Source organism: Balearica regulorum, chromosome 2, assembly GCF_011004875.1.
Source record: "Balearica regulorum gibbericeps isolate bBalReg1 chromosome 2, bBalReg1.pri, whole genome shotgun sequence".
NCBI classification, from domain to species: domain Eukaryota; kingdom Metazoa; phylum Chordata; class Aves; order Gruiformes; family Gruidae; genus Balearica; species Balearica regulorum.
The window spans coordinates 34,996,266-35,022,320 of record NC_046185.1 but is presented as its reverse complement, the minus strand read 5'-3'; the positions used below and the strand labels follow the sequence as shown (position 1 = coordinate 35,022,320).

The 26,055-nt window shown below is 39.0% G+C and overlaps 1 protein-coding gene across 4 annotated transcripts in view; it reads right to left on the bottom strand.

Moving 5' to 3' along the window:
• JPH1 (junctophilin 1) overlaps positions 1–26,055 on the bottom strand; it is an 87,310-nt gene that overhangs the window by 18,166 nt on the left and 43,089 nt on the right. For all 4 annotated transcript variants that reach the window (XM_075743860.1, XM_075743859.1, XM_075743861.1 and 1 more), the window contains exon 3: positions 11,572–11,690. In XM_075743860.1, the coding sequence (XP_075599975.1) occupies positions 11,572–11,690 (119 nt within the window). The remainder of the gene's footprint in view (positions 1–11,571; positions 11,691–26,055) is intronic.

The following is a 26,055-nucleotide window of genomic DNA, read 5'->3' as shown; positions in this document are numbered from 1 at the left end:
GTCATTAGAAAACTGCAAATAACTATATTCAGTAAATTTTAGAAAGACAGGGGTTTTTATTGTTGCTTCATTGTGGAGATGTGTGTAGGGGGAGAACTATAATTAATGTCATTAGTACTTCCTCTGTTTTATTCTTATTTTTCTGAAGGTTATACTGGTAATAGGAAAAAAAAAAAAAGCTTTTAACTGCTAGGCTGCTGGCTTGAATTCAGCCCAAATGAATGGAGGGCTGTGCAATATCATGTGTAAAATGTGTTGATGAACTCAGCGGAGCAGAGATATGGTTATAGTTTTAGTAATGTTTGGCAGCCCTGTCTGTGATCTTGGCAGATTGACCTGGGACTGAATGGGGCTGGAAATTAAGGTTTTAGGATTATAGCCATAGAGAAATTGATGGATATAACGCAAGACAGGGCTCTGAGAGATCATTTCTGCCTGACTTAGATATGGTAGTTTAAGAGGTCATCACCCCAGATGTCTGCAGTATCCTTCTGATGGACATAGTGCCCCGGCCATAGGGCATGGAAGGGTGCAGCTGCCTCATGGTTGGGCCAATGTGCAGCAAGGTATGTAAGATTTCTAGTCCCCAGACAGTAAGCGGGCACCTGACTTGACTGCCAAGTTGGAGGTGGGATTTCCCTAGAAAGAAATGCCCTACTCCTAGTGATGCATATATATGTTATTTAATAATTACTTAATTCAAAATGACATATGTAGGCCCTGTTGGTCTGTTCTGGCTGGATCTAAAGTTGGTTATGCCAGCTGGAATAATGGCACTCCTTAACTGTGCTTGAGAATGCTTTACAGAAAAAAATAACACATTTGCTAAAGGTTAAAAATAAAGCATGTCACAAAAGAGAAAGAAGAATTGAAATGGGGTTGTTGACGCTGACTGTTGAGATTTACAAGAAACCCAAATCTGGATGCCTGCTTTAACTTTCAGCCTCTAACGGCAACTGGATTTTGGTGAGTATGATCAGCACTTTAAACACTAGTAAGCAGCTTCGCTAGCAAGGGACAAATCAAAAATCTTGCCTGGATTAATTTTTAGACTCCATTTGGCTGCCTTACAATATCTCTTTTTTCCCCTGGATTTACTACCAGTAATATGGAAGTACCATGGCTGCCTAGGAAAGCAAACTACAAGGTAAACATGAGGGAGAAGACTGCATGCTTTGCATAATCAAAAAATACCCTGAAATATAATGTTTACTATTTGAGGTGATTTGTAATCTTTCTTGATTCACTCTCACTCCCAACTCCTCATTTTCTCCTCCTCCCCCTTCAAAAATACCTTCCCTTTGTTGACATTTTCTCCAGCTTAAGACTTCTAGAGCTTCTCAATCTGTTGTTGCTTCCTTAAGTACTACTCCTGGTGGCCTTTCTTGTCCTAATGCACTGGAGGCAACACTGAAACTAGCATGTGTCAACAGTTACTCACGCACTAGATCCATGAACGTCATAGAGAATGATGCCTACATTTATTTATTTTATGGAGCTGTTGTGATTTGATCTGGCAGCCTGCTGTCCTTCAAACTGTATACTACCGACGTGGCCTAAAAATATAATACAAAGACAGTACATAATGTGATATTATGTTATTGCTGTAACCTGACAAAGCCACATCATCATTTAGCAATGTAGAAGTTAGAATACACAAATCTTTCACCTAAGACCAACTTTCTGTATTTATTTCACACAGGTATTTATTTGAAAATATATGGCACTATGTTATATCACAGTGCTATAAGAAACTTCTTGAAACTCTTAAAACATCTATTCAAGCTCATGGACTTGAGTTGCACACAACAGCAATGACAACAAAAAAGGAAATGGACTTCCACCAAACGATCCAAATCATATGAGACATCACAAACTTGTTGAGTCCAGCAGTAGGATGATAAAACAGAGATGTTAATGCAATTCCTATCTGTATGAAACCCAGACTGCTGCTTCTCTCCCTTCCTATCAGTTTCTCCAAATCCGAAATTAATTAGAGTTGTTCTGTTATTAACATATCTGAATATAATACATAAACAGCATTTTTGTATTCTCCAATAAATAATAAGAAAGTAATTAAGGATAAAAGAATCCCTAAAAGTCAGATTTTCTTCCTCAAAAGGTTTCTGAATGCATTGTTATGGAGTAGACATATTCACACTGAAGGATCTGAAGGCAGGAAAGAATAGACTAATGAATCTCAAACACTGCCTGCAGTCAGCACTAAGTAAGAACAATATATTTATTCTGACTGTAAATCCAATCTCTGCTCCACTTCTGTGACTGCTTTAGTAGGTGATTAAAGTAGCTGTGACATCAGGGCACAAAATTCATCATTGTATCTGCATAGTAAATTACAGTGTGCAGGCCCTTATACTTTTGGATTCATTACCATCAGAAAAGTGTAACAGATTTATCCTACCTGATAGACAGCACTATGAGTGCTGTGCAGCTCTCTTAACACCTCACTGGGACGTCAGCTTATGGACATGGAAATTGCTCATGACCAGCAATCTTAATTAAAGCTTGCTTTACTTACCCTAACTCTCTGTTGATGAATGCTGACAGAACTTCAAAAAATATTTGACAAGATTATATGGTGTTGGCATATGGCTCCTGTATGTAGGACAGGATTCATTTTTCCAGGCTAGATAATATACACACATTGCATTTAATGTGAATGCTCCCGGCTAAATAACACACGTACTATAATCCACTTGAATATTTCTGAGCCTGCAGGCTGCTTAACATGAGATAACTGAGAAGGTAAGTTGTTAGCTTTTTCACAGAAAACCTAGAGCCTACTTTACTTCAGCCAAGCTGCACTGGGGCATGAGAGAGACTGAAGCCTAGTGTCAGTGTGTGTTTTACTGCTGTTATTAAGAACGGTACATGAGCCTCTGATCGTGGGGACCTTTTTCTGAAAAGTGAAAAAAAATCCACCAGAAAACTTAGCAAATGTTAACGGCAGCAGCAGTAGTGTTCTTTAAGCTCCTTTATATCCATCATAAAAGATGGGCAGAAGTTAAATGCTGTAATTCTGTTCTCATCACAACTGCATATTCTCTGAAGTGACAAATTGTATATATATATATAAAGAGACTGTTCATGTGGCATAATAGCTGCCTTTACCCAGTAGACTCCCACTTCTTTATCTTTCTCCCAGCATGTCCACATCTTTCCTGTATCACGATGCTCAAAGTTATAACACAATATTTCAAATTCAGTGTCACAGGGCTCATGCAGAGAAGGGACCATTACCCTTCTTCTCCATGACGTGCTGCTTCTGTATATACAGCCTGGAACAGCATTAGCTGCTTCTCCTGCGTCTCACATTTCAAGTGCGTGGCTATCATCCTGCTCCATGGGATTTTGGCAACTGATCTCAACAGAAGCAGGTTCACATCTCGTCTCCAACTGGCTGAGTCTGTCAGCACTTAAGGACTTCTCGTAGCATTTCTGAGGAGCAAGTCTCTGCCTTCAGTTTAAATACTAGGTCTGATAATTGTGAGAACTAGCTTGCATTAGGTGAGTGATCACTGCTGTGAATGGTAGCACTCACTTTCAGCTATATGTGGAATGATGTTAACAAGAACTTTGTTCCTCTCTGTTCTGGCTTGTGTTTGCAACAGACCGCTTCACTATTACCTGCTGATTTAAATAATATGCTGCTCACCATATCATACGAATACACAACATATCCATGATATTTGGCTAGTCATTAACGAAGACTCAGATGAGATGACTACCAAATTCCTTGTCATTTCATTAGGCTGCTCTCTCCCTGCTATTTTCCACTTCCTTTTTTTTTTTTTTTTTCCCTTCTCATCAACAATCTCCAGTATTCCTATTGGAATCAGGCAGGAAAACTATCTAAACACATTTGATTCTCCTGTTGAAAACATCATAGATTAGTAACTGTCACGACTTGTCTTTTAGCTAAACAGAAAATACATTGTATTTGATGAAGTTCAGGATCAAAACTGAAACTAGTTTGGCAGTCACGCTTTACATTAAAAACAGAATATTTATGGCTCTTAATATTTATTGTTCATTGTTCTTTTAGTTTATTCTCTCCTCTTGCATATCAGTCATGGGTTTGCCTTTCTATTCCACATCAAAACTTCTAACATAAGCATCCCAGTTCCCAGTGAGAGACTGGTAATAGACTGTCAAAGTTGTATCAGACACACGGCCTCTTGTGCCACACACAACTATGGAGGAAGCAGTAGGTTCTTCTTCCTTGCATTTGATTGTCTTTGCAGAATTTGATATCATATATTGAGAACAATTTTAAACAAAATTTCTTACACAAACCAACCCTCAAGCTCCATCTGTCCGCATATGCAGGTTTACATAGATACTAGAAATTACTGAAATTATAGTAGTTGCTCTGCTTATAAGGATCAAACATCTTCAGATTAAAACTGCATCCACTTCCACAAGCAACTGGAAACAACCACAAAATGACATGATTTAGAGATTTTAGGAGCAGCAGAAAAATATCATCCATAGCTGTCAGATGCTTTTCAATACAATGGTCTTGCTCTTCAGTAAATTCAATAACCGACTGAAATTTTTGCCAAAGCCCTCTAACTTTTGGCTCTTTTAAAATCCTTATTTCTCAAAGCAACAGTGCCTGCACTGTTTTTCTCTGAGCACCTTTCCACTCTTCCACTAAAAAAAAGCAGACCCTAGGATATGCAACCAAGGCTTGGGTTCCCAATGTCAGCACTTCTTATGCCTGTGGAATATGTGCTAATAAGGCTCAGTACTGGGAAGACATGAAATACATGTATGTCACCAAACAACTGAAATCACATTTGGATGATTTAGATGGGCAAAGTAACATGGAAATAACTAGACAGTTTTAGATGCCACTGATTCTAGTCACAGATTTATACATGCATCACGGCTTTATTTAAACTCTAGATATTTCAAAGGGATTCATCATTATATGATAACATTAGACTTCCTTTTTCTTTTATAAGTTTCCTTTATCTCTTTGTGTTTATAGGAAAATTATGAACTTGAAAGATGTAAAAACATCTTTTTCAGATCTCTCTCTACACTAAATAAGACTTAAGTCTTGCAGACTTTCTTTGAATAAAATGTCATGTATATCAGTTATCTATTTCTCTGGCCTTGACAAATGTAGAATGCAGCTCCAAAGTTTATTTTTCTGTATTGTTCTACCCTTCCCTCTGAAGTACATCTCTTGTTCCCCATTTCCTATAAAACCAACAGCAAAACAACATCAAAAAAAGCCACAGCAAGTGTTAACTGCTTATGGTCAAGAAGTACAAGACACTTTATCCAGCACAGCTGTAGAGATGTCTAATGTAACCCATATCACATGTTAAAAAAATAACATGAGAAACTTAACCTGTTTCAACATATTTTGAACCTTCACTAGTATAATAAAATCCTTTCAAAATAAATCACCATACTCTAGTGAAAAATTAGCGCTATAAGGAAAGTTCTCACAGTACAGACCTTGTTAGCTGAATTTCAACATGCAACAAATACTTATGATGCAGTTATAAATAGGATTTATAATGGAAATATTGACACTGTGATAATGCTCCCATGTGATAGACCCTACTTCATCTTGTCCTTGGCTGATGGACACTGCGACAGACCAACATAGAAATTTACTGGAGCAGGCCAACAGTGGGCAGGTCCTGTGTCCTGAAAGGAATGATTCTTTTTGGGAGCAAATGAATAATTTTGAACAGGAGAAAGGAGGCCATTAAAACTCTAAGGTAGCACTGACCTCTTTCTCTCAGATGATACCTGTAATTAACAATCCCATGGTGGCAGCTCAGATAGCTGTACCTAGGCTAGAATTCAAGAAGCCACTTCAAGATACCAACATAGGTGAGGCAGCACTGAAGCTAGTCCAGGCTAGTCACATGACTACCTAGCTAGCTTCGTAGTCAGATCCTGTAGCCTTTACTAGGCAACCACAACTTGTATCTAGATGCAAATTAACTAGCTCAGTACTTAATGGAAACCTGTGAAAATTACAGTGATTGTAACGGCTTTATCTCTCTACAGGAAACTGGTTCTCTCAGAAACTGGTTAAAAGTTAACTTGCTCAAAACTAGTTACACGGATTTTTTTTCTAAGCAAATAATTTGATTATGTCACTCAAAAGTATCTTGGAGAGATTGAGAAAGCATCCTGAAGAATTAAGGCTACTCCTTTGCAACCTCTCATTCCTTTGCCTTCTCCCAAGCACACACTCTTGTCCCAGATGCATTCAGGAGTGCTGGGGAGTGGGTTGAGCCAGCACGCGTGGATGGCAGTGGGGCAGGATGGGTGCAGGCTGCCAGCAAGCTGGATGGACAAAATGAAAGATGTGGAAGGGTTGGGACATCTGTACCTAGGGCTTGGTGAGAGTGGTGATAAATTTGGAAGTCAAGTTGTGAAGACTGGTATGACAAGAGTTATAAAAAGAAAGTGGAGAACAAGAATAAAGCTTGAAACTGATACCTTTTCTTTTAATGCACCTACTTTCTTTGATTACCAGATATAACAGAAGTGCCTTAGGATACTTCTATAGGCTCTGGCTTCTCCAGAGTTGAGTAGGAAGAGGACAGAAGCAATAAATTGTAGAGAAAAGATGCCATAGCAAGAATCCTGACAACAGTTGTGTGAGGATGATAAAGCCGTATGTCGAATAATTTCAGAAAATGAACAGGCTCTTGTATGACTAAGAATAACTAGTGAGCTTCCGTATGCTTTAAGGCACAAACTGATGGCATGGCTGGCAACTCTAATCAGGCAAAATGCTCACTGTAATTGGCTTTTTAAATAAAAATATCTGGCCTGGTCCACATGCATTTAGCCAGTACATTCCAGTTAATTAGCATCAGGCAGAAATCTCTCTTTCCTGTCCATATGGAGTTTGCATTTTGTGAACTGGAGGAGGTGGAGATGGCAGAGAGGGGGAAGATGGGAAGGATGTGTTTTCTTCCGAGGCTACAGACATCCACCACTGGTCAAAAGAGAATATAAACCACAGTTGCTCTTTAAGGCATTAGAGGCCACTAGAAATTGCCTTATCATAAGCTTAAAATGCTTATTTCTGAAACTAGTGATGTTTGGCATGTTAATACTGATGCTGTAACAGTAACCAAACATTGCAGGAAAAAATACTAGTAAAATCCAACAAATTCTTATTCTTTTCATTAGAAAATCTTTGTTCTCTGCTCATACATTTACTCTAAAGAAATTCTGTCCATCTCTTTAGAGAGTATTAATTGATAAACTGCTCCTTGATTTCTCTCATGTTTTGTTTAGGATGTCAAAGGCTGGATGAATTGTTCTGGTGAGCCATGTACGTTCATCTGGCAGCTGGTTGGCCTGACAAATAATCTGCCATAAAGCAATTCAGATCTGAATTTCCAGACCTTAATTGTTCCATGGTAAAGTACCCAGACTGCTCTTACCCTGCAGCAAAGTAGTTTTACCCCTCTTTCATTTAATCAAATGTTATTCATTCAAACTGAATGAAAGAGCAGTATCCATTTGCTGCAGGATATATATGCACACAGACAATTATGGCTTAGCTGTCCAGCCTGTGCAAGCTCATACTTTAGCTTACCTCCTGATAGTGTGTTTACAAGAGTATATACTAGAGATGGCCTGTGGAATTTAGAATGAATGGGTAACTCAAAGCATCCATTAACCTTGTGCGAAACTAGAACAATATTCCCCCTTTCTACTCCGTGTCAAAAGCCTTTCTTTTCTGTTACACCTTTGATAGAGCACTCCCATTAGTCATTTGCTCTTCTCTAGGTTTTAACAAGAGACACAAACCAGTGTTTATTGTTTTTCTTTACACAAAGACAATCTCAAACTGTCCCTGGATGACTCCCTTGAATGAGGATATGACTCATATGCTTCCTGTCCTGGTATGCTCTCTTTTGACACATCTACATGTTTAGTGATGCCTGGAGGAAACAAACAGGTCAGAGCTGGGATTTCTCAAAATTCAATTTATTTAGTGATAAAAGGGCCTGTAAAGTCTGACCTCTATAAAGACGGCAACATTTGTTAAATCTACAAAACATATAGCCTTGTGGGTTGGGCTCTGCAAAGATATACCATCCTCATGGCTATTAATCACTAGCCAAATCTCTGCTACAGCAAAAGTAGCAGCAGGGTCTTACCTGAGACCAGCATGAAGCAGCTTAGAGAAAACAGCTCCCTGTAACCTTTTAAGTCCTTACACCACGGCACAGACCTTTTCAATCATACTTGCTTTCCTTACATGCAAACATTAAGGTAATAATTACTAGGAAAGCTAAATCTCAAGATTTCTAAGGTACCTCAGTATTCATGATTCAGATTGACACTATTATTCTTACCCGCTGGATGCTACTTTGCTTTGTTCTCCTTTCAATCTCCTTTTAAACTACATTACAAAGCTAGAACCTCTTGGCAACTTCTGATGAATGTCTTAATGAACATAAAATTTAAACATGAGAGAAAGTAATTGGGAAGTAAGAACTGTCAGGGTACAATGAGTGATGAATACGCACTGCAATTATAAATTGTGTATAATACTAGGATATGTGGCCCAGAAGGTTGCTTTTTAAGAATCTGAAATTTAAGAGCTTTATCAAAAGATTTTCAAATATTTAAACGTACTTAGGCCACAGGTAATGCAGATCAGTCATTAAGACAGAAAAAATGCTTAACTGTTGTTTACAGAGAAGTATTTGTATTTCACTTTTCCTCCCTCTCTTTCTTTCAAGAGGCTTGTTGATATACTACATACATTTAATCGTTGCTGACAGCATTCTTGCCTACCGTACAAAGCAGTTCAAGCAATGAGAGAAAAATTACACTTTCCTACAATAACCTATTTTCAAGACAATTTAGCACAATGGAAAGCTTTCTCTTAACTATAGTTTCAGAGACTGAGATACAATACTTATTACCTTTTAGTAGCACTAACAGAAACTTATAAAGGTACTGTAAAAATAAAAAGCTCAAGCAGCAGAAGAAAACTAAGAAGTTGCTATTAGGAAGCAATAATGGTTACCTTGTTTTCATTCAAACATACGAAAAATGCTGTTTGAATAGCAGATGCTTACTGCTGTTTGTGTGAGTGAATGTAAATATTTAAAAATATTTATCTATTTTATTACCATAAATGACAAAAGCTAATGCTAACATTGTTCATTAACTCATAGTATGACATTGGGAAATATATAAATAAGCAAGTATGTGTATAGGTGAGTCTCAGGGTCAGCTGGTACCTGAAAGAATGTATCTGAAAAAGGCATCATGAACGCTGAGGATGGAAAGTATCTCTGACATGATTGTATTTGAAAGGGTCACAATGATGTATGAATCTGGTGTTTTTCTGTAGCTTATTTGGGATAATTGAAATTTAGTTAACATGTTGGCATCTTAAAGTTACTTAAGCAATGGCAATAGCAATTTTTTTCAAAAGTGTACAAATATGCTTTATTGGGCCATCTTGAAAATAATGAGGGAATTTAAAATTTAGACTCCAAAAGAGGTATTTATCTTTTGATAGGTAGCTAGCTAACTGACAGACATTTCCACACAAAGAATAGAGTAAGTAGACTTTGAGAAATGTTTTGTTACATCACTGTACACATATACAGCTGGATATGGTGAAGGGATACAAACTCTTCCCTTCTGTAATTGGAATAAAAGTTTTAAATGAAAGGAAAATAAGATTCCTGCACCTCCTCTCCCCAAATCTCAGCCAATTTCTCAGCAATGCTACTTCAAATCCTGTGGCAGGAAGTAAAAAAAGACACCTAACAAATTCTTGATCTGGGGGATTTCTTGGTGTCAAACTTCACACCATCTGATGTTTCAATTTTCTTTCGAGTACTCTAGCCATTTCTTTATTTCAACGGTTTGGCAGCTTTGAAATACTTTCATTCCAAATGCTTTAATTCCCTCTCACTTCTATTCTCAATCAAGCTTTCCTTTGACAGGGTCCCTGTTACCAGTTCTTTCTGTGCCTAAGCTTATGACTTCTTAACTTATGACTGATAAGATCAACTGCTGCTATAAATTGGGTGTTCATCAGTTAATGGAAGAATGAAATAATGAAAAAAGAAAAAGACTTGGCTATCATAGGAGTAAGTATGGACCACTAATATAAGTCCACAGGAGAGGTTGTATTAAGGTAATTTCCAAGAGTGAAAGGTACATATTGATACCATTGTAAAGCCAGTAAAGTCTTACTACAGGAAATAGCTGTGTTGAGCTTTACCTACAGTTCTGGAGAGCCGTGTTCAAGAAAGATGAATTTAAATCAGGATGGGTACAAAGAAAGGTTACAAGACCGACATGGGGAATGGAGGTTCTAACCTGCACGAGGTGACCAGCCCTTGACTTAGCAAATAAAAAAGAGCACCCCAATCCTTCCAACCACAAAATACACAGATTGCTCTCTACAACTAAACACTTAGGAATAAAGAAGAAAATACGTTCTTTTCTGTCAGCTAACTGATAGTAATGGTTTATATCTATATAAACCAGTAATGGTTTATAGATAGTGGACATTTATACTAAAAATTGAAGGAAATAGGTGGATTGTTAGAAAATGTTGAAGAATGTTGTTGTTCTTTGATTTTGCGGGTTATGATGTTAGCCTGCATCCACCATATGAGTACATTTAAGGATAAAGGCATTTGTGGCTGAAATAAGGATGTGCAGAAGATGAAGGTAAGTGAAAATGAATCTCAGAGCTATAACCTATATCAGCATACAAGTGCAAGCAAGTTCTTGAAAAGTAATAACAAGATATGACTCCACTCATTTGACAGGTGAAAGAAAGGACAGACTAACGAAAATACATTAAAATGGCAAGTGGAGTTCCATTTTATCTATTCAATCTTAAGCTAAAAAGTAGTACACAAGAATATTAGCCTCGTGGAAAGACATTAGCAAAACAAAGCAAAACCCACTTTGCTTCTTTTTATATAGCAACTTTCCAAATCACATTACAGGTGAAAATGGGTTGCAGTGTTGATATAGATGACACAGACTTAATTCTATGATACCTTGAGTATGGGACTAATGTTCCACAGAGCATCACAGGCATAACAGAGGAAGATTCCCTCACAGGTTATATATGTGTAATTCTCCAGAACTAACCAAGTTAACCAAGACTGCCAAGAATTCCCTTGGTCAGTAAAAAAGCTAAAGATCTTTCTCGCAATAAACACACTATAGAAATAACCCAAATTTCTGTTCATTTAAGTTCTCTGAAGTCTGTCTTTAACACTGTCCTGAAGAAGCTATTAATTTGAGGCAAAGTTGTATGGTTGATTCTGACTTTTCAACACTCAACTGTTTTCATACAAAGCAACAGTCATCAAATGATTAAAAAATGAAAACAAAATCTCCTTGAGCAATGTACACTCTTCACTACCTACACATGACTATTGTTTCTGTACAAATGACAACATTCAGAATGAAATCAACTTTTTAATTTAACACAGAATCCTTTCACTGCAAGAAAAAAAAAAAAAATAGCCAGAAAAACCCCAGTGTATAATTAATTACCTGGTTGGTAGAAATTTGGTGAAAGTTCTCTGGCAACTGCTCTTGCAATATCACATTCCTGGCGAGCAGCCTGAGCAGCCTGATCCGCAGCATCAGCTTTAGCTCTTGCATGTGCAGTTCTGTACAGAGTAGAAAACAGTTTATATGCAGAGGAGTCTTTTACGAGTTGCACCAATAATGTGAGAACAAAGGACTACTGCCCTCAGCTACCATACACTATACTGTATAGTGCACTCTTATGCCCACTTGCTGTGAGTAACTGCAAATCAAAGTATTTCAGAATTAACACATTATTCTACTCAGTTCTTCAGTCCCATTCATCCTTGTATCACATCTACTTGTAGGTATACAATTTAGAGTCCAACCTTATAATTAAAATTTCTAAATAGAAAAAAAAATAGTATCTGATCAAAACCTGGGATTACGATTTTAATATACGACACCAGAACGTGTACAGAAGTGTCCAGAAGGTCAGACTGGGCCACCACGCTGACTCCTAAACAGGGGGCTGTCAGACCAGGATACACAGTGTTCAAGGGGACTGTGGAACACTATTACCTTTACAACATTTCAAAGTTAATGCTCAGTGATGGGTGCCATGTAAAATTTTTGAAGAGCAAAACTGAGGTATGTTGGCCCAAAAATCTGAGAAATATCTTCCACGATCAGACCGTGTTGGAAAGGAACGGGATGGAACATGCGTTTAATGCTTCAATAGGCATTTGTATAAATGGAGACTTTCAAATTCTTGTAACTCACTGAATTTCAAATCCAAACCAAGGTAACTTTTCTGAAGTTAAGACAACAGTTTGGAATACTTTTGTAAAGTAATCTGCCCTCTGCTTCCACTTTTTCCTTCTGCTATTTCTTGAAAAGCCTCAAGAACAGCTTGTGCAAGTGCCTCTGATTCCTAACTGTGTAAATCGATACTTGTGTTACTGCAAGATTGCATCATTGTTTGTCCCATCTTCCCCCCTCCCCCCACTCCATTTTTTAAACAGACATCTGTTTAAAAATTCCTGATGGCAGTGGTCTCTCTGCGCCTCTACAGCATTAGCACATAGCCTAGAGCTACGAAATGGTTCATTAGAATGGAGGGGAAGCTAAACATGGCAAACCGGCAGAGTGTTTTGAGCCTCTAGAGATATTAAAAACATTTCTAAACCAGATATATTAAATTGCATGATCTCAGGAATCTTCTCATAACATTCTAGTAGAAAACTGACACTGAAGTAAGAAAAAAATTAGTTGAGGACAACAGCAGCAGCAACTTTGAGCTAAAGAAGAGTTCTATGTCTTTTAGATGAAGCAAGAATTAAATGTTAGCATTAACCAGAATGAGCACCAAGAGATTAACAGTATGGCAGACTTTGCATTTCGAAAAGGATGTTTAATCCCGTTGGGTACTAGTATAAACACAGACATAAAAAAACCACATAGACAGTTTCATCTGTGGTGCCTGGAGAAGATTTATTTAAGTTACATCCTCCCTAAAATGTGTGTGGGGATAAATGTTGAATTTTATTGCAAAGCTTAGCTTGTCATAATTTACTGGATAAATAGCAGCTCATGCTGCCTTCTCACAGGTCCCTCTAGGTCACTGAGAGAAAAAAGATAATGAGCAAAGAAGCAGGAACACCTTTGACTTGTACCCAGAATGGGGGAAAGAAACTGTTAATCAAAACAAATACATTGTATAATCCCATATGTGTTCCCAGCGGTTCATGAATGGTTGTACGGTATGTGCTTGCTTAGTAACAGTAATCAAACTCGTTCTTTCTCTATAATCATTATTTTCAATTAGATGAGCTATTCTTAGCTCCTGCATAATTATGTCTATGTAGCATAAACTTAATGAAGCAATCCTAGCACATTGTTTTGTGAGACAATAATGTAGTCTGCACATAGATAAACTAGACACTGATCATCCTTTTGTGATGATAGAACAACCAGACTATTCCCATATAAAAATAGACTAATACTACTGCCACTGCTACAATAGACATTCTAAAAGCTAATATACTAAGTGACCAGCATCAGGAAAATATACTGCCAGGATAGTACAGTTATTTATTGATGCCTGTGAATTTTCTATGTTACTATATCCAAGAAGCAAATCACACATCTAGTCTAAACATACAGTATCAAAGAAGTGAGGGAATTAAATGGTGACATGAGTAATAAGCTAGTGAAACTTTGTCACATGGAGCTGGGCAGAAGCAAACCACTGCAGGAAGAAGCTAATGGAACAGAAGGCAAGTGAACGCTGCTTTCCTTGGCTGTCTTATCTCCCACTTTTTTTTTTTTTTTTTAACTCACACTTCCTGCTATTCTGCCCTTTTTGTGCTCACAGTCAGGAGTTCCAGCAGCCCAGAACAGGAGCGAATGTTCAGACGCAAACGCTGCCAAGGCATGTCTCAGTGACACTCTTGAGCGGAGCCTCAGTGCTGTACTGTCGCTGAGAGACAACGCAACAAGAGGAACTCAACAGGCGCAGGAGGTTGAGGCGCAAGAACAGCGTTTATGCTCCTGAGCAGGCCTTCAACCAGCCAGCCACAAGTGTATGCACGTGGCTGTGCTGAGACACTTCCCTGACGGCCTGTGCTGGTTTTGGCTGGGATACAGTTAATTTCCCTTATAGTAGCCAGTACGGGGCTGTGTTTTGGATCTATGCTGAAAACAGTGTTGATAACACAGGGATGTTTTCTCTACTGCTGAGCAGTGCTTACACAGAGCCAAGGCCTCTTCTGCTTCTCACCCCACCCCACCAGTGAGGAGGCTGGGGATGCACAAGGAGTTGGGAGGGGACACAGCTGGGACAGCTGGCCCCAACTGACCAAAGGGATATTCCATGTCATATGACATCATGCTCAGCATATAAAGCTGGGGAAAGAAGGAAGAGGGGGATGTTTGGAGTGATGGTGTTTGTCTTCCCAAGTAACCGTCACATGTGATGGTGTCCTGCTTTCCTGGAGATGTCTGAACACCTGCCTGCCCATGGGAAGTGGTGAATGAATTCCTTGTCTTGTTTTGCTTGTGTGTGTGGCTTTTGCTTTACTTATTAAACTGTCTTTATCTCAACCCATAAGTTTTCTTACTTTTACACTTCCGATTCTCTCCCCTATCCCACTGTAAGGGAGTGAGCGAGCAGCTGCTTGGTGCTCAGCTGCCAGCTGGGGTTAAACTACGACAGTCTTTTTTGGCGCCCAATGTGGGGCTCGAAGGGTTCAAGATAACAACAGATTTGATTGGAATGTCCTAGATCGAATTTATAGCTGTTATTGCTGTTTAGCTATTAATTGGCAGGCTCCTGTGCCTGCCATGGGGCTTGCTTGCCTTACTGTATAGTAGAGCCTAGTGCTCATGAGTGGCTGCTTTTTGCTTTCACTGCTTGCTGTACTGCTGTACTGCTTATCGTCTTACTGCGCTGTGCCTGGGAACAATTTGACAACAGCGATGGCGATGCGCCTGGGCTGGCAGATGGCCAGGGCATCACTGCTGTTTCTGTTTTGCTGTACTGGACAGGCTGGAACTCCAGTGTGAACTTGAGTGGAAGGGACTGTGACCTGTGGATGAGCCCTTGCAGGAACAGGACACACTAGAGCCTCTGTGGCCGTGAATAAGTCCACACCAGAGCAGGTATATCTCGAAGTGTCTGGGGCCGTGGTTATATCTGTGCCACAGCGGGCATATCTCTCAAGGGATTGTGGCCCAAGGATAAGTCCATACTGCAGCATGTACACCTTGAAGCATCATGACTGTGCACGAGGTCATGCTGGAGCACCTCAAAGTGTGTGGCCATGGATAAGCTCATGATAGAGCAGGTACACCCCCCAGAGGGACTACAGCCATGGGTAAGGCCGTGCTGGAGCAGGTTTACTTCTGAAGGAATTGTGGCTGTGGGTATTGCCATGCTGGAGCAGGTATATCTCTGAAGGCATTATGGCCCATGGAGAAGGCCACACTGGAACAGATGCACCTCAAAGTGACTGTGGCTGTGGATAAGTCTATGCTGCAGCAGGTATACCCCTGGAGAGACTGTGGCTCATAGATAAGGCTCCACTTGGAGCAGGTACACCCCTAAGGAACTGCAGTCTGTGGATAAGTCCAAGCTGGAGCAGGAGCAAGGGAAGGAGGTCATTGCAATGTTAAACCTGATGGTCTGGTCCAAAGTGACCGGGGTGGAGATTGCAATGGAAATACCTTTAATTTGTTGTAACTCATAATTTGAGTTGCATGTTACAGGAATTACTACAGCAGGAACCACCTGAACCAGTGGAGGACAAGCCTTATAAGAAGCAGTGTAAGTGCAGCAGTGACACGACCTGAGCTGGTTTCGGTGTCCAGTAATTCCATACAAGACATCACCTCTCCCGTGCTGAGTGACCACCATAACAGATGGGGCCCAAAGTCATGGGCTAAATGAACTCGGTGGACATTTATGGACATTTGAAAGACATTTTACAGGGGTGGTCCATAGACTAAAGGAATATATCTGTGCATTATATCAAAGGATCGGAAGGGGGGTGGTGGGTAATGAGGTTGTATTGGATAGTGTGGGACCTCATCATGATGTGAATAGTATGGAAAAAGGGGTGGAAAATGTGCTGGTTTTGGCTGGGACAGAGTCAATTTTTTTCATAATACATAGTATGGGGCTATGTTTTGGATTTGTACTGAAAACAGGGATGTTTTCCTTATTGCTGAGCAGTGCTTACACAGAGCCAAGGCCTTTTCTGCTTCTCACCCCACCCCACCAGCAAGTAGGCTGGAGATGCACAAAGAGTTGGGAGGGGACACAGCTGGGACAGCTGACCCCAACTGACCAAAGGGATATTCCATACCATATGATGTCATGCTCAGCATATAAAGCGGGGGGAAAAAGGAAGAGGAGGATGTTTGGAGTGATGGTGTCCTGCTTTCCTGGAGAAGTCTGAACACCTGCCTGCCCATGGGAAGTGGTGAATGAATTCCTTGTCTTGTTTTGCTTGTATGCATGGCTTTTGCTTTACTTATTAAACTGTCTTTATCTCAACCCATAAGTTTTCTTACATTTACACTCCTGATTTTCTCCCCCATCCTGCCGTGGGGTGAGTGAGTGGCTGTGCGGTGCTTAGCTGCCGGCTGGGGTTGAACCATGACACGGCCTCTTCAGCAAATAATATCACTGACGGCATATGGCAAATGTGAAAAGAACAGGAGAAACCGGCAGAGCCGGCCCTTCTGTACAGAATAGAAGTACTGTGCATTGCCTGTGAACACAGGCTTTTCATTATTTGCATTATTCACTGTTTATCACCTTGGCATTTGGATGCTTTACTGGCTAACTTCAGCAATGTGTACTTTATTATCTCTATTTGCAACTGTATATTCAGACATTTCTTTCACTTCCTGCACACTTACTCATAAGTGTTAGAATCAAATAATTTTTCTGTTGCTATTTAATTTCCTTTATTATTATTTTTATTCTTACTTCCACACTTGATTTGTCTCTAAGTTTTCCAAATTACCTGCTTACAGTTACTGCTGCTTGGCACTACATTTTGTTTGTACTTGTTTTACTCTGCCTTGCACTGACCCCCACACTATCAAAGTGTATCAGAGACTATATAGAAATATGTTTTTAATGACAATGTTTATAAGGGAGAGCTATCAAAGCAGGGTAGCCCCACTGAAACAGAATCCATTTGCTCCATTTATGTTTTATACAGTTTGGGAAAGCCTTTTTTACCTTTTGTTCCTGGAGTGATTTTGTCACTGTAAATTCTTGAAGTTTTGTTTATTATCAGTATTTATTCATGGCAATTTAAGTCTATGATATATCAAGTCAAAACGACCCACATTTGAATGACCACCATCTACTTGAGAATTGCTTTTTTTTTCCCAGAGAGCTCTACATCTTTTGCCGTGACAAGAAATCTTTATAAGAACTTTCGAAAGAGAAAACTAAAAAAAAAGTCTCATTTCCTCTCCCCCAGCCAAGAAAGACTGCAGTAGGCTTTGCATGCTGTTGCACACATTCTCCAGGTAGGGTCAATCTGAAGTTTCAGCAGCAAAATAGAAACTATGCAGGAAAGTAGGCAACAATCCACAGACTGCAAAACAGTATGGGAAAATGACGAGTGACCTGCTTTGCAATGCTACATTCAGATTCTTACCCACAGCAGAGGACCCTTAATGATTTTTCTTTTAGGTGAACAGGTAGTCCTTTGTAAAAATTCATTCTCAGCAACTGTAACACATAATACACATTACTAACTTTCAAACTGCCATGTGTTTTTACATGTATATCTACTTGAAAGTATTATGCTACCAGTAATATTCCACATGATGTCTCAAACACGTGCTTGAAAGCTTTCAAACCAGTACAAAATTGCAGTGTTTAAACCAAAACCAATTCATATTTAGAGGGACAGAATACCACTTAACTAATTGAGTCCACAGTTGTGGTAAATGTAATCAAGACAGGGACAAAATTAAGTCGTATCCGTGGCAGGAATCAAACTGTAGTTGCATTAAAAAGGAACACGCAGCTGTAGCTCATGGAGAGTGGTAGTACCAGGTAACTGCATGCGGAGTCCCTATATCTCCAGTGAGCAAGGGCTCATTATATCTAGTGATATAGTCCCTGTATCAGTCTCTGTCATCAGTAAGCAAGGGCCGGAGGACCAATGGCTAACTGAGTAACTTTGCTATTGTTAGAAATTTTATTTGGACTCATATCAGGGTGTGATTTTGAAAGAAGCCTAAGCTTTCTAGACTGTGGGACAACTGATATCGCTACTCATATCTTTCTTTTTTGTGTTTGGTTGGGTAGGTAAACATATACACATCATTTTAGCTACACTCAAGAGATTATGAGCACAGAGTTAGGGGCTTCTTACAAGCAGTATACCCTTCCAGCAATACTACAATCAGATTTCTACCTACTTATGTCCAAAAAATGACTTGAAGGAAGAATATAGAAAGCTGAAGAGCTTAAACAACATTATCTAGCATTCTTCAGCAACAATGCTTGTATATAATGCCATGTGTCTAGAATGCATTATGTAATATATATCTAAATTTAAACCCTATTTAGAACTGTCCGTTACCCTCCAGATTATTTTGTATTGCCATGGCATCCTTCAATTCACCTGTAACGCTGCCTTGTTCACAGTCAACTAAAAATGTAAGCAACATATGTTTATTTCATTTTTCAGCTTTTATTAAACATAGTGATTTCAGCATAAAGCTTTCCAGGAGTTTGCCTTCTATTTCTTAAAATGATACAAATAATTTTCTCTGTTTTCTATTTGCCAAATACAAGAAACACAATTATGTTCCTATCAAGTTATCCTAAATTAATAATCTTAACAATGTTACTTATTAACAGATTTCCATATTGAAAAAAAAATCAGTAAAGGCTAAACCTACCTGAAGTTCTCAGAGATATATCTAATTAATGACAGCTCAAACAGGTTTGTCTGAGTAACATTAAATATGGTACGTGACTACCCATATCATCCTTTTTGAATCTAGAATTCTCTAAAAACCAATTCCATCTTCCTAAATTCTAAAATTCAGTGTTTTTTCTAAAAAGCAAAGAATATTCTGTTGGTTTTTACCAGGTATGAAACTTTCCAACATTTTTACATTTCTTTTTATCTATTGCAGGCTAAATTCTGCATAACCAAGCTCTGATAAAATCACTACAGAGATCAATAGCATTTCCAGGAAAAGAGGAGCTGGAGAGAAAGAGAAAAATTTTAAGGAATGATTCTTTGGTAGTTTAATTTTCTTCTTGTCCCCAATTTATTTCCATATTCTTCTGATACTGTATATCAGTAATGAATGCTAGATTATCTAGCATCTATGTGTTTTTTAACATTGCAAGTGAAAGACTGGCATTTATCAAGTGTGCTAATCACCCTCCTCAGCTTCTTTCAGTGATAATACTGGGTGAAAAGCAATATTCTGCTATGGTAGGATTAAAAATACATACGTGCACAACTATGTAGAGCTACCTAAGAACTCTTGGCTCCATCACTCTCAACAACTCATTGCTGTAATATACCTCAGAAGTCTGAGTAGGTCACTGAATACCAGCAAGAAATGGGAGTCTCAGAGAGAAATGAAGAGAGAAAAAAGTCTGACTTACAGATACTGTAATACCAGAGCCTCATGTCAGTGAGAAACTTAAAGTGTTCCTAAACTACAGATTGAACTGATCAAATGAGATATATGTCTTCAATCAAGCAGTCTGAACTTAAAAACTCTTCATAGAATCATAGAATGGTTTGGGTTGGAAAGGACCTCAAAGATCATCTAGTTCCAACTCCCCTGCCATGGGCAGGGACACCCTCCACTAGACCACGTTGCCCGAAGCCTCATCCAACCTGACCTTGAACACTTCCAGGGATGGGGCATCCACAATGCCTCTGGGCAATCTGTTTCAGTTATCTCACCACTCTAACAGCAAAGAATTTCTTTCTAACATCTAATCTAAATCGACCCTCCTTCAGCTTAAACCCATTACCCCTTGTCCTGTCACTACACTCCCTCATAAACAGTCCCTCACCAGCCTTCTTGTAGGCCCCCTTCAGGTACTGGAAGGCCACAATTAGATGTCCCCGGAGCCTTCTTTTCTCCAGGCTGAACAACCCCAACTCTCTCAGCCTGGCCTCATAGGAGAGGTGCTCCAGCCCTCTGATCAGCTTCGTGGCCCTCCTCTGGACTCTCTCCAACAGCTCCAGGTCTCTCCTGTACTGGGGCCCCCAGAGCTGGACGCAGTACTCCAGGTGGGGTCTCACAAGAGCAGAGTAGAGGGGCAGGATCACCTCCCTTGACCTGCTGGTCACACCTCTTTGGATGCAGCCCAGGACACGGTTGGCTTTCTGGGCTGCAAGCGCACACTGCCGGCTCATGTTGAGCTTCTCATCAATCAATACCCCCAAGTCCTTCTCCTCACGGCTGCTTTCAATCCATTCCTCGCCCAGCCTATAGTCATGCTTGGGATTGCACCGACCCACGTGCAGGGCCTTGCACTTGGCCTTGTTGAACTTCATGAGGTTCACACGATCCCACCTCTCCAGCCTGTCAAGGTCCTTCTGGATGGCATCCCTTCCCTCCAGTGTGTCGACCACACCACACAGCTTAGTGTTGTTGGCAAACTTCCTGAGGGTGCACTTGATCCCACTGTCCATGTCACCGACAAAGATGTTGAACAGTGCTGGTCCCAATGCTTGAACCCTGAGGGATGCCACTCGTCACTGGTCTCCACTTGGACATTGAGCTGTCGACCACAACTCTTTGAGTGCGGCCATCCAGCCAATTCCTTATCCACCGAGTGGTCCATCCATTGAATCCATGTCTCTCCAATTTAGAGACAAGGATGTCGTGCGGGACAGCGTCAAATGCCTTGCACAAGTCCAGGTAGATGACGTCAGCTGCCCTCCCCTTATCCACGGACGCTGTAACCCCATCATAGAAAGCCACCAAGTTTGTCAGGCACGATTTGCCCTTAGTGAAACCATGTTGGCTGTCACCAATCACCTCCTTATTTTCCATGTGCCTGAGCATAGTCTCCAGGAGGGTCTGCTCCATGATCTTGCCAGGCACGGAGGTGCTTTACTTGATCAATTTCCTTTGTGCTTTGTTAGATTTTAGTTTCAACCAGCCACTCCTTCTTCATGAACTGACTTCACTCAGGAACTGGACTACCTTGGTACTACCAGTAAAATCTCATGTAGTGAAGCATAAGCAGATCTGTTATGTACACACTGCTGGCACATTGCTCTGTATCACCTTACCTAATGAAAACTCCTCCTTCCCAGCCTAAATCCTTTTCTTAGGGTTTTTTCAGTCCTAACACATATTAGAGGAACTGAAAAAATACTAACCTTTAGTTAACAGCTCCGGAAAAACTGAGGAAATTCCTTACAATTGGCAAAGAGCCAACCTGATTTCAGTACTTGAAAAAATAAGCTGGGAGTAATGACTGGTTAGCCAGATGTCAGTCTTGCACATAAATAACAGCATAAATAAACTGGGTCTATATCCATAAAGATTTACAATCAAATAGTATATCATGCCAGACATCATGCTTTAACATAGAGTATTTTGCCAAACACTTCATACACATGTAAAAATTGTGTGTCCTGTACCTTATCTAGATTGCCTTGATTTAACATACTTGAATTGTTGTCAAGGTTTCTGATTTTGTGCCCTATGGCAACATAATTAAACAACAGCATAAATTACATGGAATTAACAAGGCACATCAAAATGGATTAAAAGCTAGCTCTCTGACACATCTCAAAACTTAATGGAGAAGACATCAAAGAAAAGGGTTGATATGTGCATTTTACCTTAGGACTTGTTTTTTGCTACAGAGTTGTTTAGTATTTTACTTTTATAATGTCTCCATACAAGCTAAACCATACTATGGTAGAGTTAGCAGATTACACAACTTCTGGATTAAAAAAAAAAACCCTCTTGGGTTTTTTGAACCTAAAATTCAATGATAACAACTCCAAAACCCATTGCATTTAACTGAAACAGAACACTGGGAAACAAGAATATCTAGCCAGTATGGGAGACTGTCATGGAAAGTAGCACAGAAGGATTATAAGATCACGCTGGCTAGCCCCGCATACTGCAGCAAAAGGGAGGGTTAATGTGGTCTTTATGCACATAGAGATAAAAATCAAGTATAAACAGGACTTTGTTCTTGCTGTATTACATAATACAGAATCCATAAAACCACCAATGGAACAATGCCCACCTTATCTACATCTCAAGAAGGAAAAAGAAATCAGGACAGAGAATAATCGAGGTTCTAAAAAGACAAGCTTTTTAACTTAAACTTCTCGAGCCTCATGTCTACTCATTACTGAAGAAACACTTAGAAGCCACTTATGGAGTACACATGGGTATCTGACAGTGGAAAATGGGGAAGACAAAATGGGGAAGACAAGTGTTTCAGATAAAGATATAACAGATCCAATGATTAGAAGCTGAATTTGGGTGTAGTCAACCTTGAAATGTTTTGGGTATATTTTACAGAGAAAAAGATAGATCTTTCTAAGTCTTTAAAATGATATTACGCAGTGTACTAAAAGTCCTCTTTAATCCATTTTCTGAGAAAAAAAATGACACGGACTTTTGTTTACAGGAAGTGAGATTACATGATTTAGGCACTGTTTACATTAGGTATTTCAGACATCTGACATAAGTTCTGTCATCATCTCACTGGAGGCCACCCTCTTACTCCATTAAAAATAAGAAACTTGAAATATTTAGTTTCGTCCTCTGAACTGCGTGGATGTTAGACTCCTGCAGTGGTCAGCATGAACATGCCTACAAATATACGAATAGTCTTATGGCAAACACCAATCTATGTGTTTGTTGAGGAATCAGCTGCCACCTTATGCGAAGATTCAGAACCTGTTGGCATTCTCCTTTAGACCTCTATGGTCCACATCAATAAAACCAGAACCGCTCAGCAACCCAGGGGTGCCAAGGTACACGCTTCTGTAACTTACACTAGTCACATGTGTACTCAACAGTTCAGAAAGATTTTAGGTGAATGAAGGACAACATCCCCAAAAAAAGAGGGCACTTCTGAAAACTCACTTCTAAAAATTGAGACAAGCAGTTCAATTTTCCTAGTCTGTCTTTCAGGCCCTCACTCTTGCTCACCTGTTTGGAAAAACACTCACACACAGATGTCTTAATTTTAAAAGTGTTTTAAATTCCTGTTAAGCATCACTAGAGTAGTTGCATTTACACACTACTCTCTCTAACCTGAGGTGTCCCACTAACCTGGCATTATTTATGTCCACGTCAGATAATCTGCCCCTTGATAATGGAGCTGGCTCTCCATGTGATATATTCAATTTTATCCATCAAGGTCCGTCAGGAGCTTGAATGAATGAAGTTTTGCTTTCATATTGATTGTACTTGACCCTAGCACTGGCATAGAATTCTCGAAGATGGCACAGTCTTCAATTTCAGCAAGATGAGCAGCATCCTTTCAAGCAGAAAGCAAGTTTTCCTGTGGGGAAATTTACACCTTGGGCAAAGTACCTTTCTGTATACTATGCTCACAGGGGTTTTTCCACTTTTTTGCTGATGGTGATTCACTGCCAGTATCTTTTCGTGTCACTAAGTGCCAAGTACATCTTGAGAAAAGTATAAATCTTGATGTGCATTTGTCTATCTTACTTTATAGGACAGACTATATCCTCTCCTACTTTACAGGATAGATCATATCCTATCCAATTTTATTACTAAGTCTCCTTAGTGAGCAGTATTTTCTTCCAGTTCCCTGGTCCCATAACGTTAATTCCTGCAGACAGGAGTTTTTTGGAAAGGGGTGAAGGAATATTTGCAAACAATTTGTTGTTTCCGATCACCAAAGCCAATTATATTGGTTGACTGAAGAGAGCTGCTGAATCTAGCTGGAAGCATAAAAAAATAGATGCACACTTGAGTTTCAGCTGCTCTTGTTGACATAGTTAAATGAAGAAAAAAAAGGAGGTAAATACATTTGAACCCTATATAGTAAGGACTGTGCACAGAGAAGGCAAGTCTACTCAAGGAAATGGGAACACATGGACTGTTGTGATCATTTGCTTAGAGAATTTCTAAGGTATGTTTAATGCATTGGATTTCGTCCCTGACACACTTTTTTTTTTTTTTAAACTGTTCTCTACCTGGGACAAATGAAATAAAATAGTAGGTATTACAACTGCTATCAACAACACTAGTATCTGGCAGCTATTCTAGACTCTGTGTGTAAGAAAGCAACAACACATCATCATCCCAGGGGTACAGCTAGATGAAAAATAAGAACAGCTTACAGGAAGAGACTAGGAATTCTTTTTTGTATCAAAATGGACTTTTTTTTTCAATTTAAAATATTATCTTAATATTTTTCAGTGTTCTACTGATTTTTACCACTTTCAATTACTTGTAAAAATAAAAAAAAAATCAGAAAATATGAAATCAAATGCTATTTTTTAGAAAACAATACAATTTTAGGGTTTTTTTTTTGTTAGATTAAATCTACTTAGAAAACTTTTGGAAGGTCTATTAATCAGTACACCTATTCAGGAAACCTTTGTCAAAAGCCATCCCAGACAACGTTTATCTGTCTTAACTTCTCCTGTATATAGAGTTGATGTGTTTTTTTAAGGATAAGGTTTTTTTTTTTAAATTTTAGGGCAAAAAATGTGCACAGTGTTACAGATATTTTAGCAAGGAATACGAAAGCATTTGTAGAGCAAAATACATAATATAAAAACAGTATCTGATCTCTCTTCACATTATAATATATATAACTTGCAACATGCTAGCTGTATGAAAATTACATTACAGGAAAAATGTGAAAATGTATTTAAAATTCTGGGGGATTTGCTGGCTTCAAAAAATGCAAGATAAACTCCCCAATCATAAATTCTTCTAGGAGTATGCTTCATGCTTTTCCTAAGGGACTTTGGCAGTCTGTAACTTCTTAGATTATAGTTCTAGTATCTGAATTCAAAGACTTCATTACTGTGATGGATGGAAGAAAATATACTAAGAAAAAAGTCACAACTACAGGCTTAGTGGCTCGGTGCTTATTTGTCTTTCTCTCTTCCAAAAGCTGTAGTGCACACACATTTATTTCTGCCATTTAATAATAATAATAATAATAATAATAATAACAACAACAACAACAACAACAACAACAACAACAACGACGACGGCGGCGGCGGCGACAACGATGAATTGAAATCTTCATAACGAATGAGAACAGAAAGGATACATTGACCATGGAATAAAGTTTTACTCTGAAATAGTTTTGAGGAGGCTTGAAAAAATATCTTGAACATAATGGCAAACAAAATAATTCTTTATGAGCTATAATAGTGCAATTTATGCATTTATAACTAAAAAAAATATGGTGTAGTTAAGCTGTTTAAATAACATACATATTGACATGAATTCAAATAATCTGTGGCTATGTTAAAAAAACTAACAGTCCTTTAAATATCTTCAGGCATTAAAATCCAGTGGGGAAACAAAACTGCAGTATTTTCATCCCTTTAAAGGCATTAACTGTATGTGTTTAAATTTAATCTTTGTGTCCTTCACAGTTTGACAGCCAAAACTGAATTGGGCTTATCTTTCTTTGAATGGTTCATTTCTGTTCCCTGATCAGGTGTCAGATGTCTAAAAACCAGTATTGATAGAAAAATGTCTAGCAAACCATTCTGGGATTAGTTCTTCTGTTTTCAGTTGTTACAAATTCTCTGACATGTTTAAAGATAACTGTTAAAAAAATTCACAGAAATACTTGAATAACAGAAAAAAATGGTATGTTATATCTGAACAGCTTAATTAGCAAAAGACCTAAGCTCTCCATTAAAGACAAGTGTTCAAGTGTAGGGATGGTTGTATGTGATTTGACGTTTCTCCAGGCTGGCAGATACAAATCAAGCTGCTCCTATTACACAT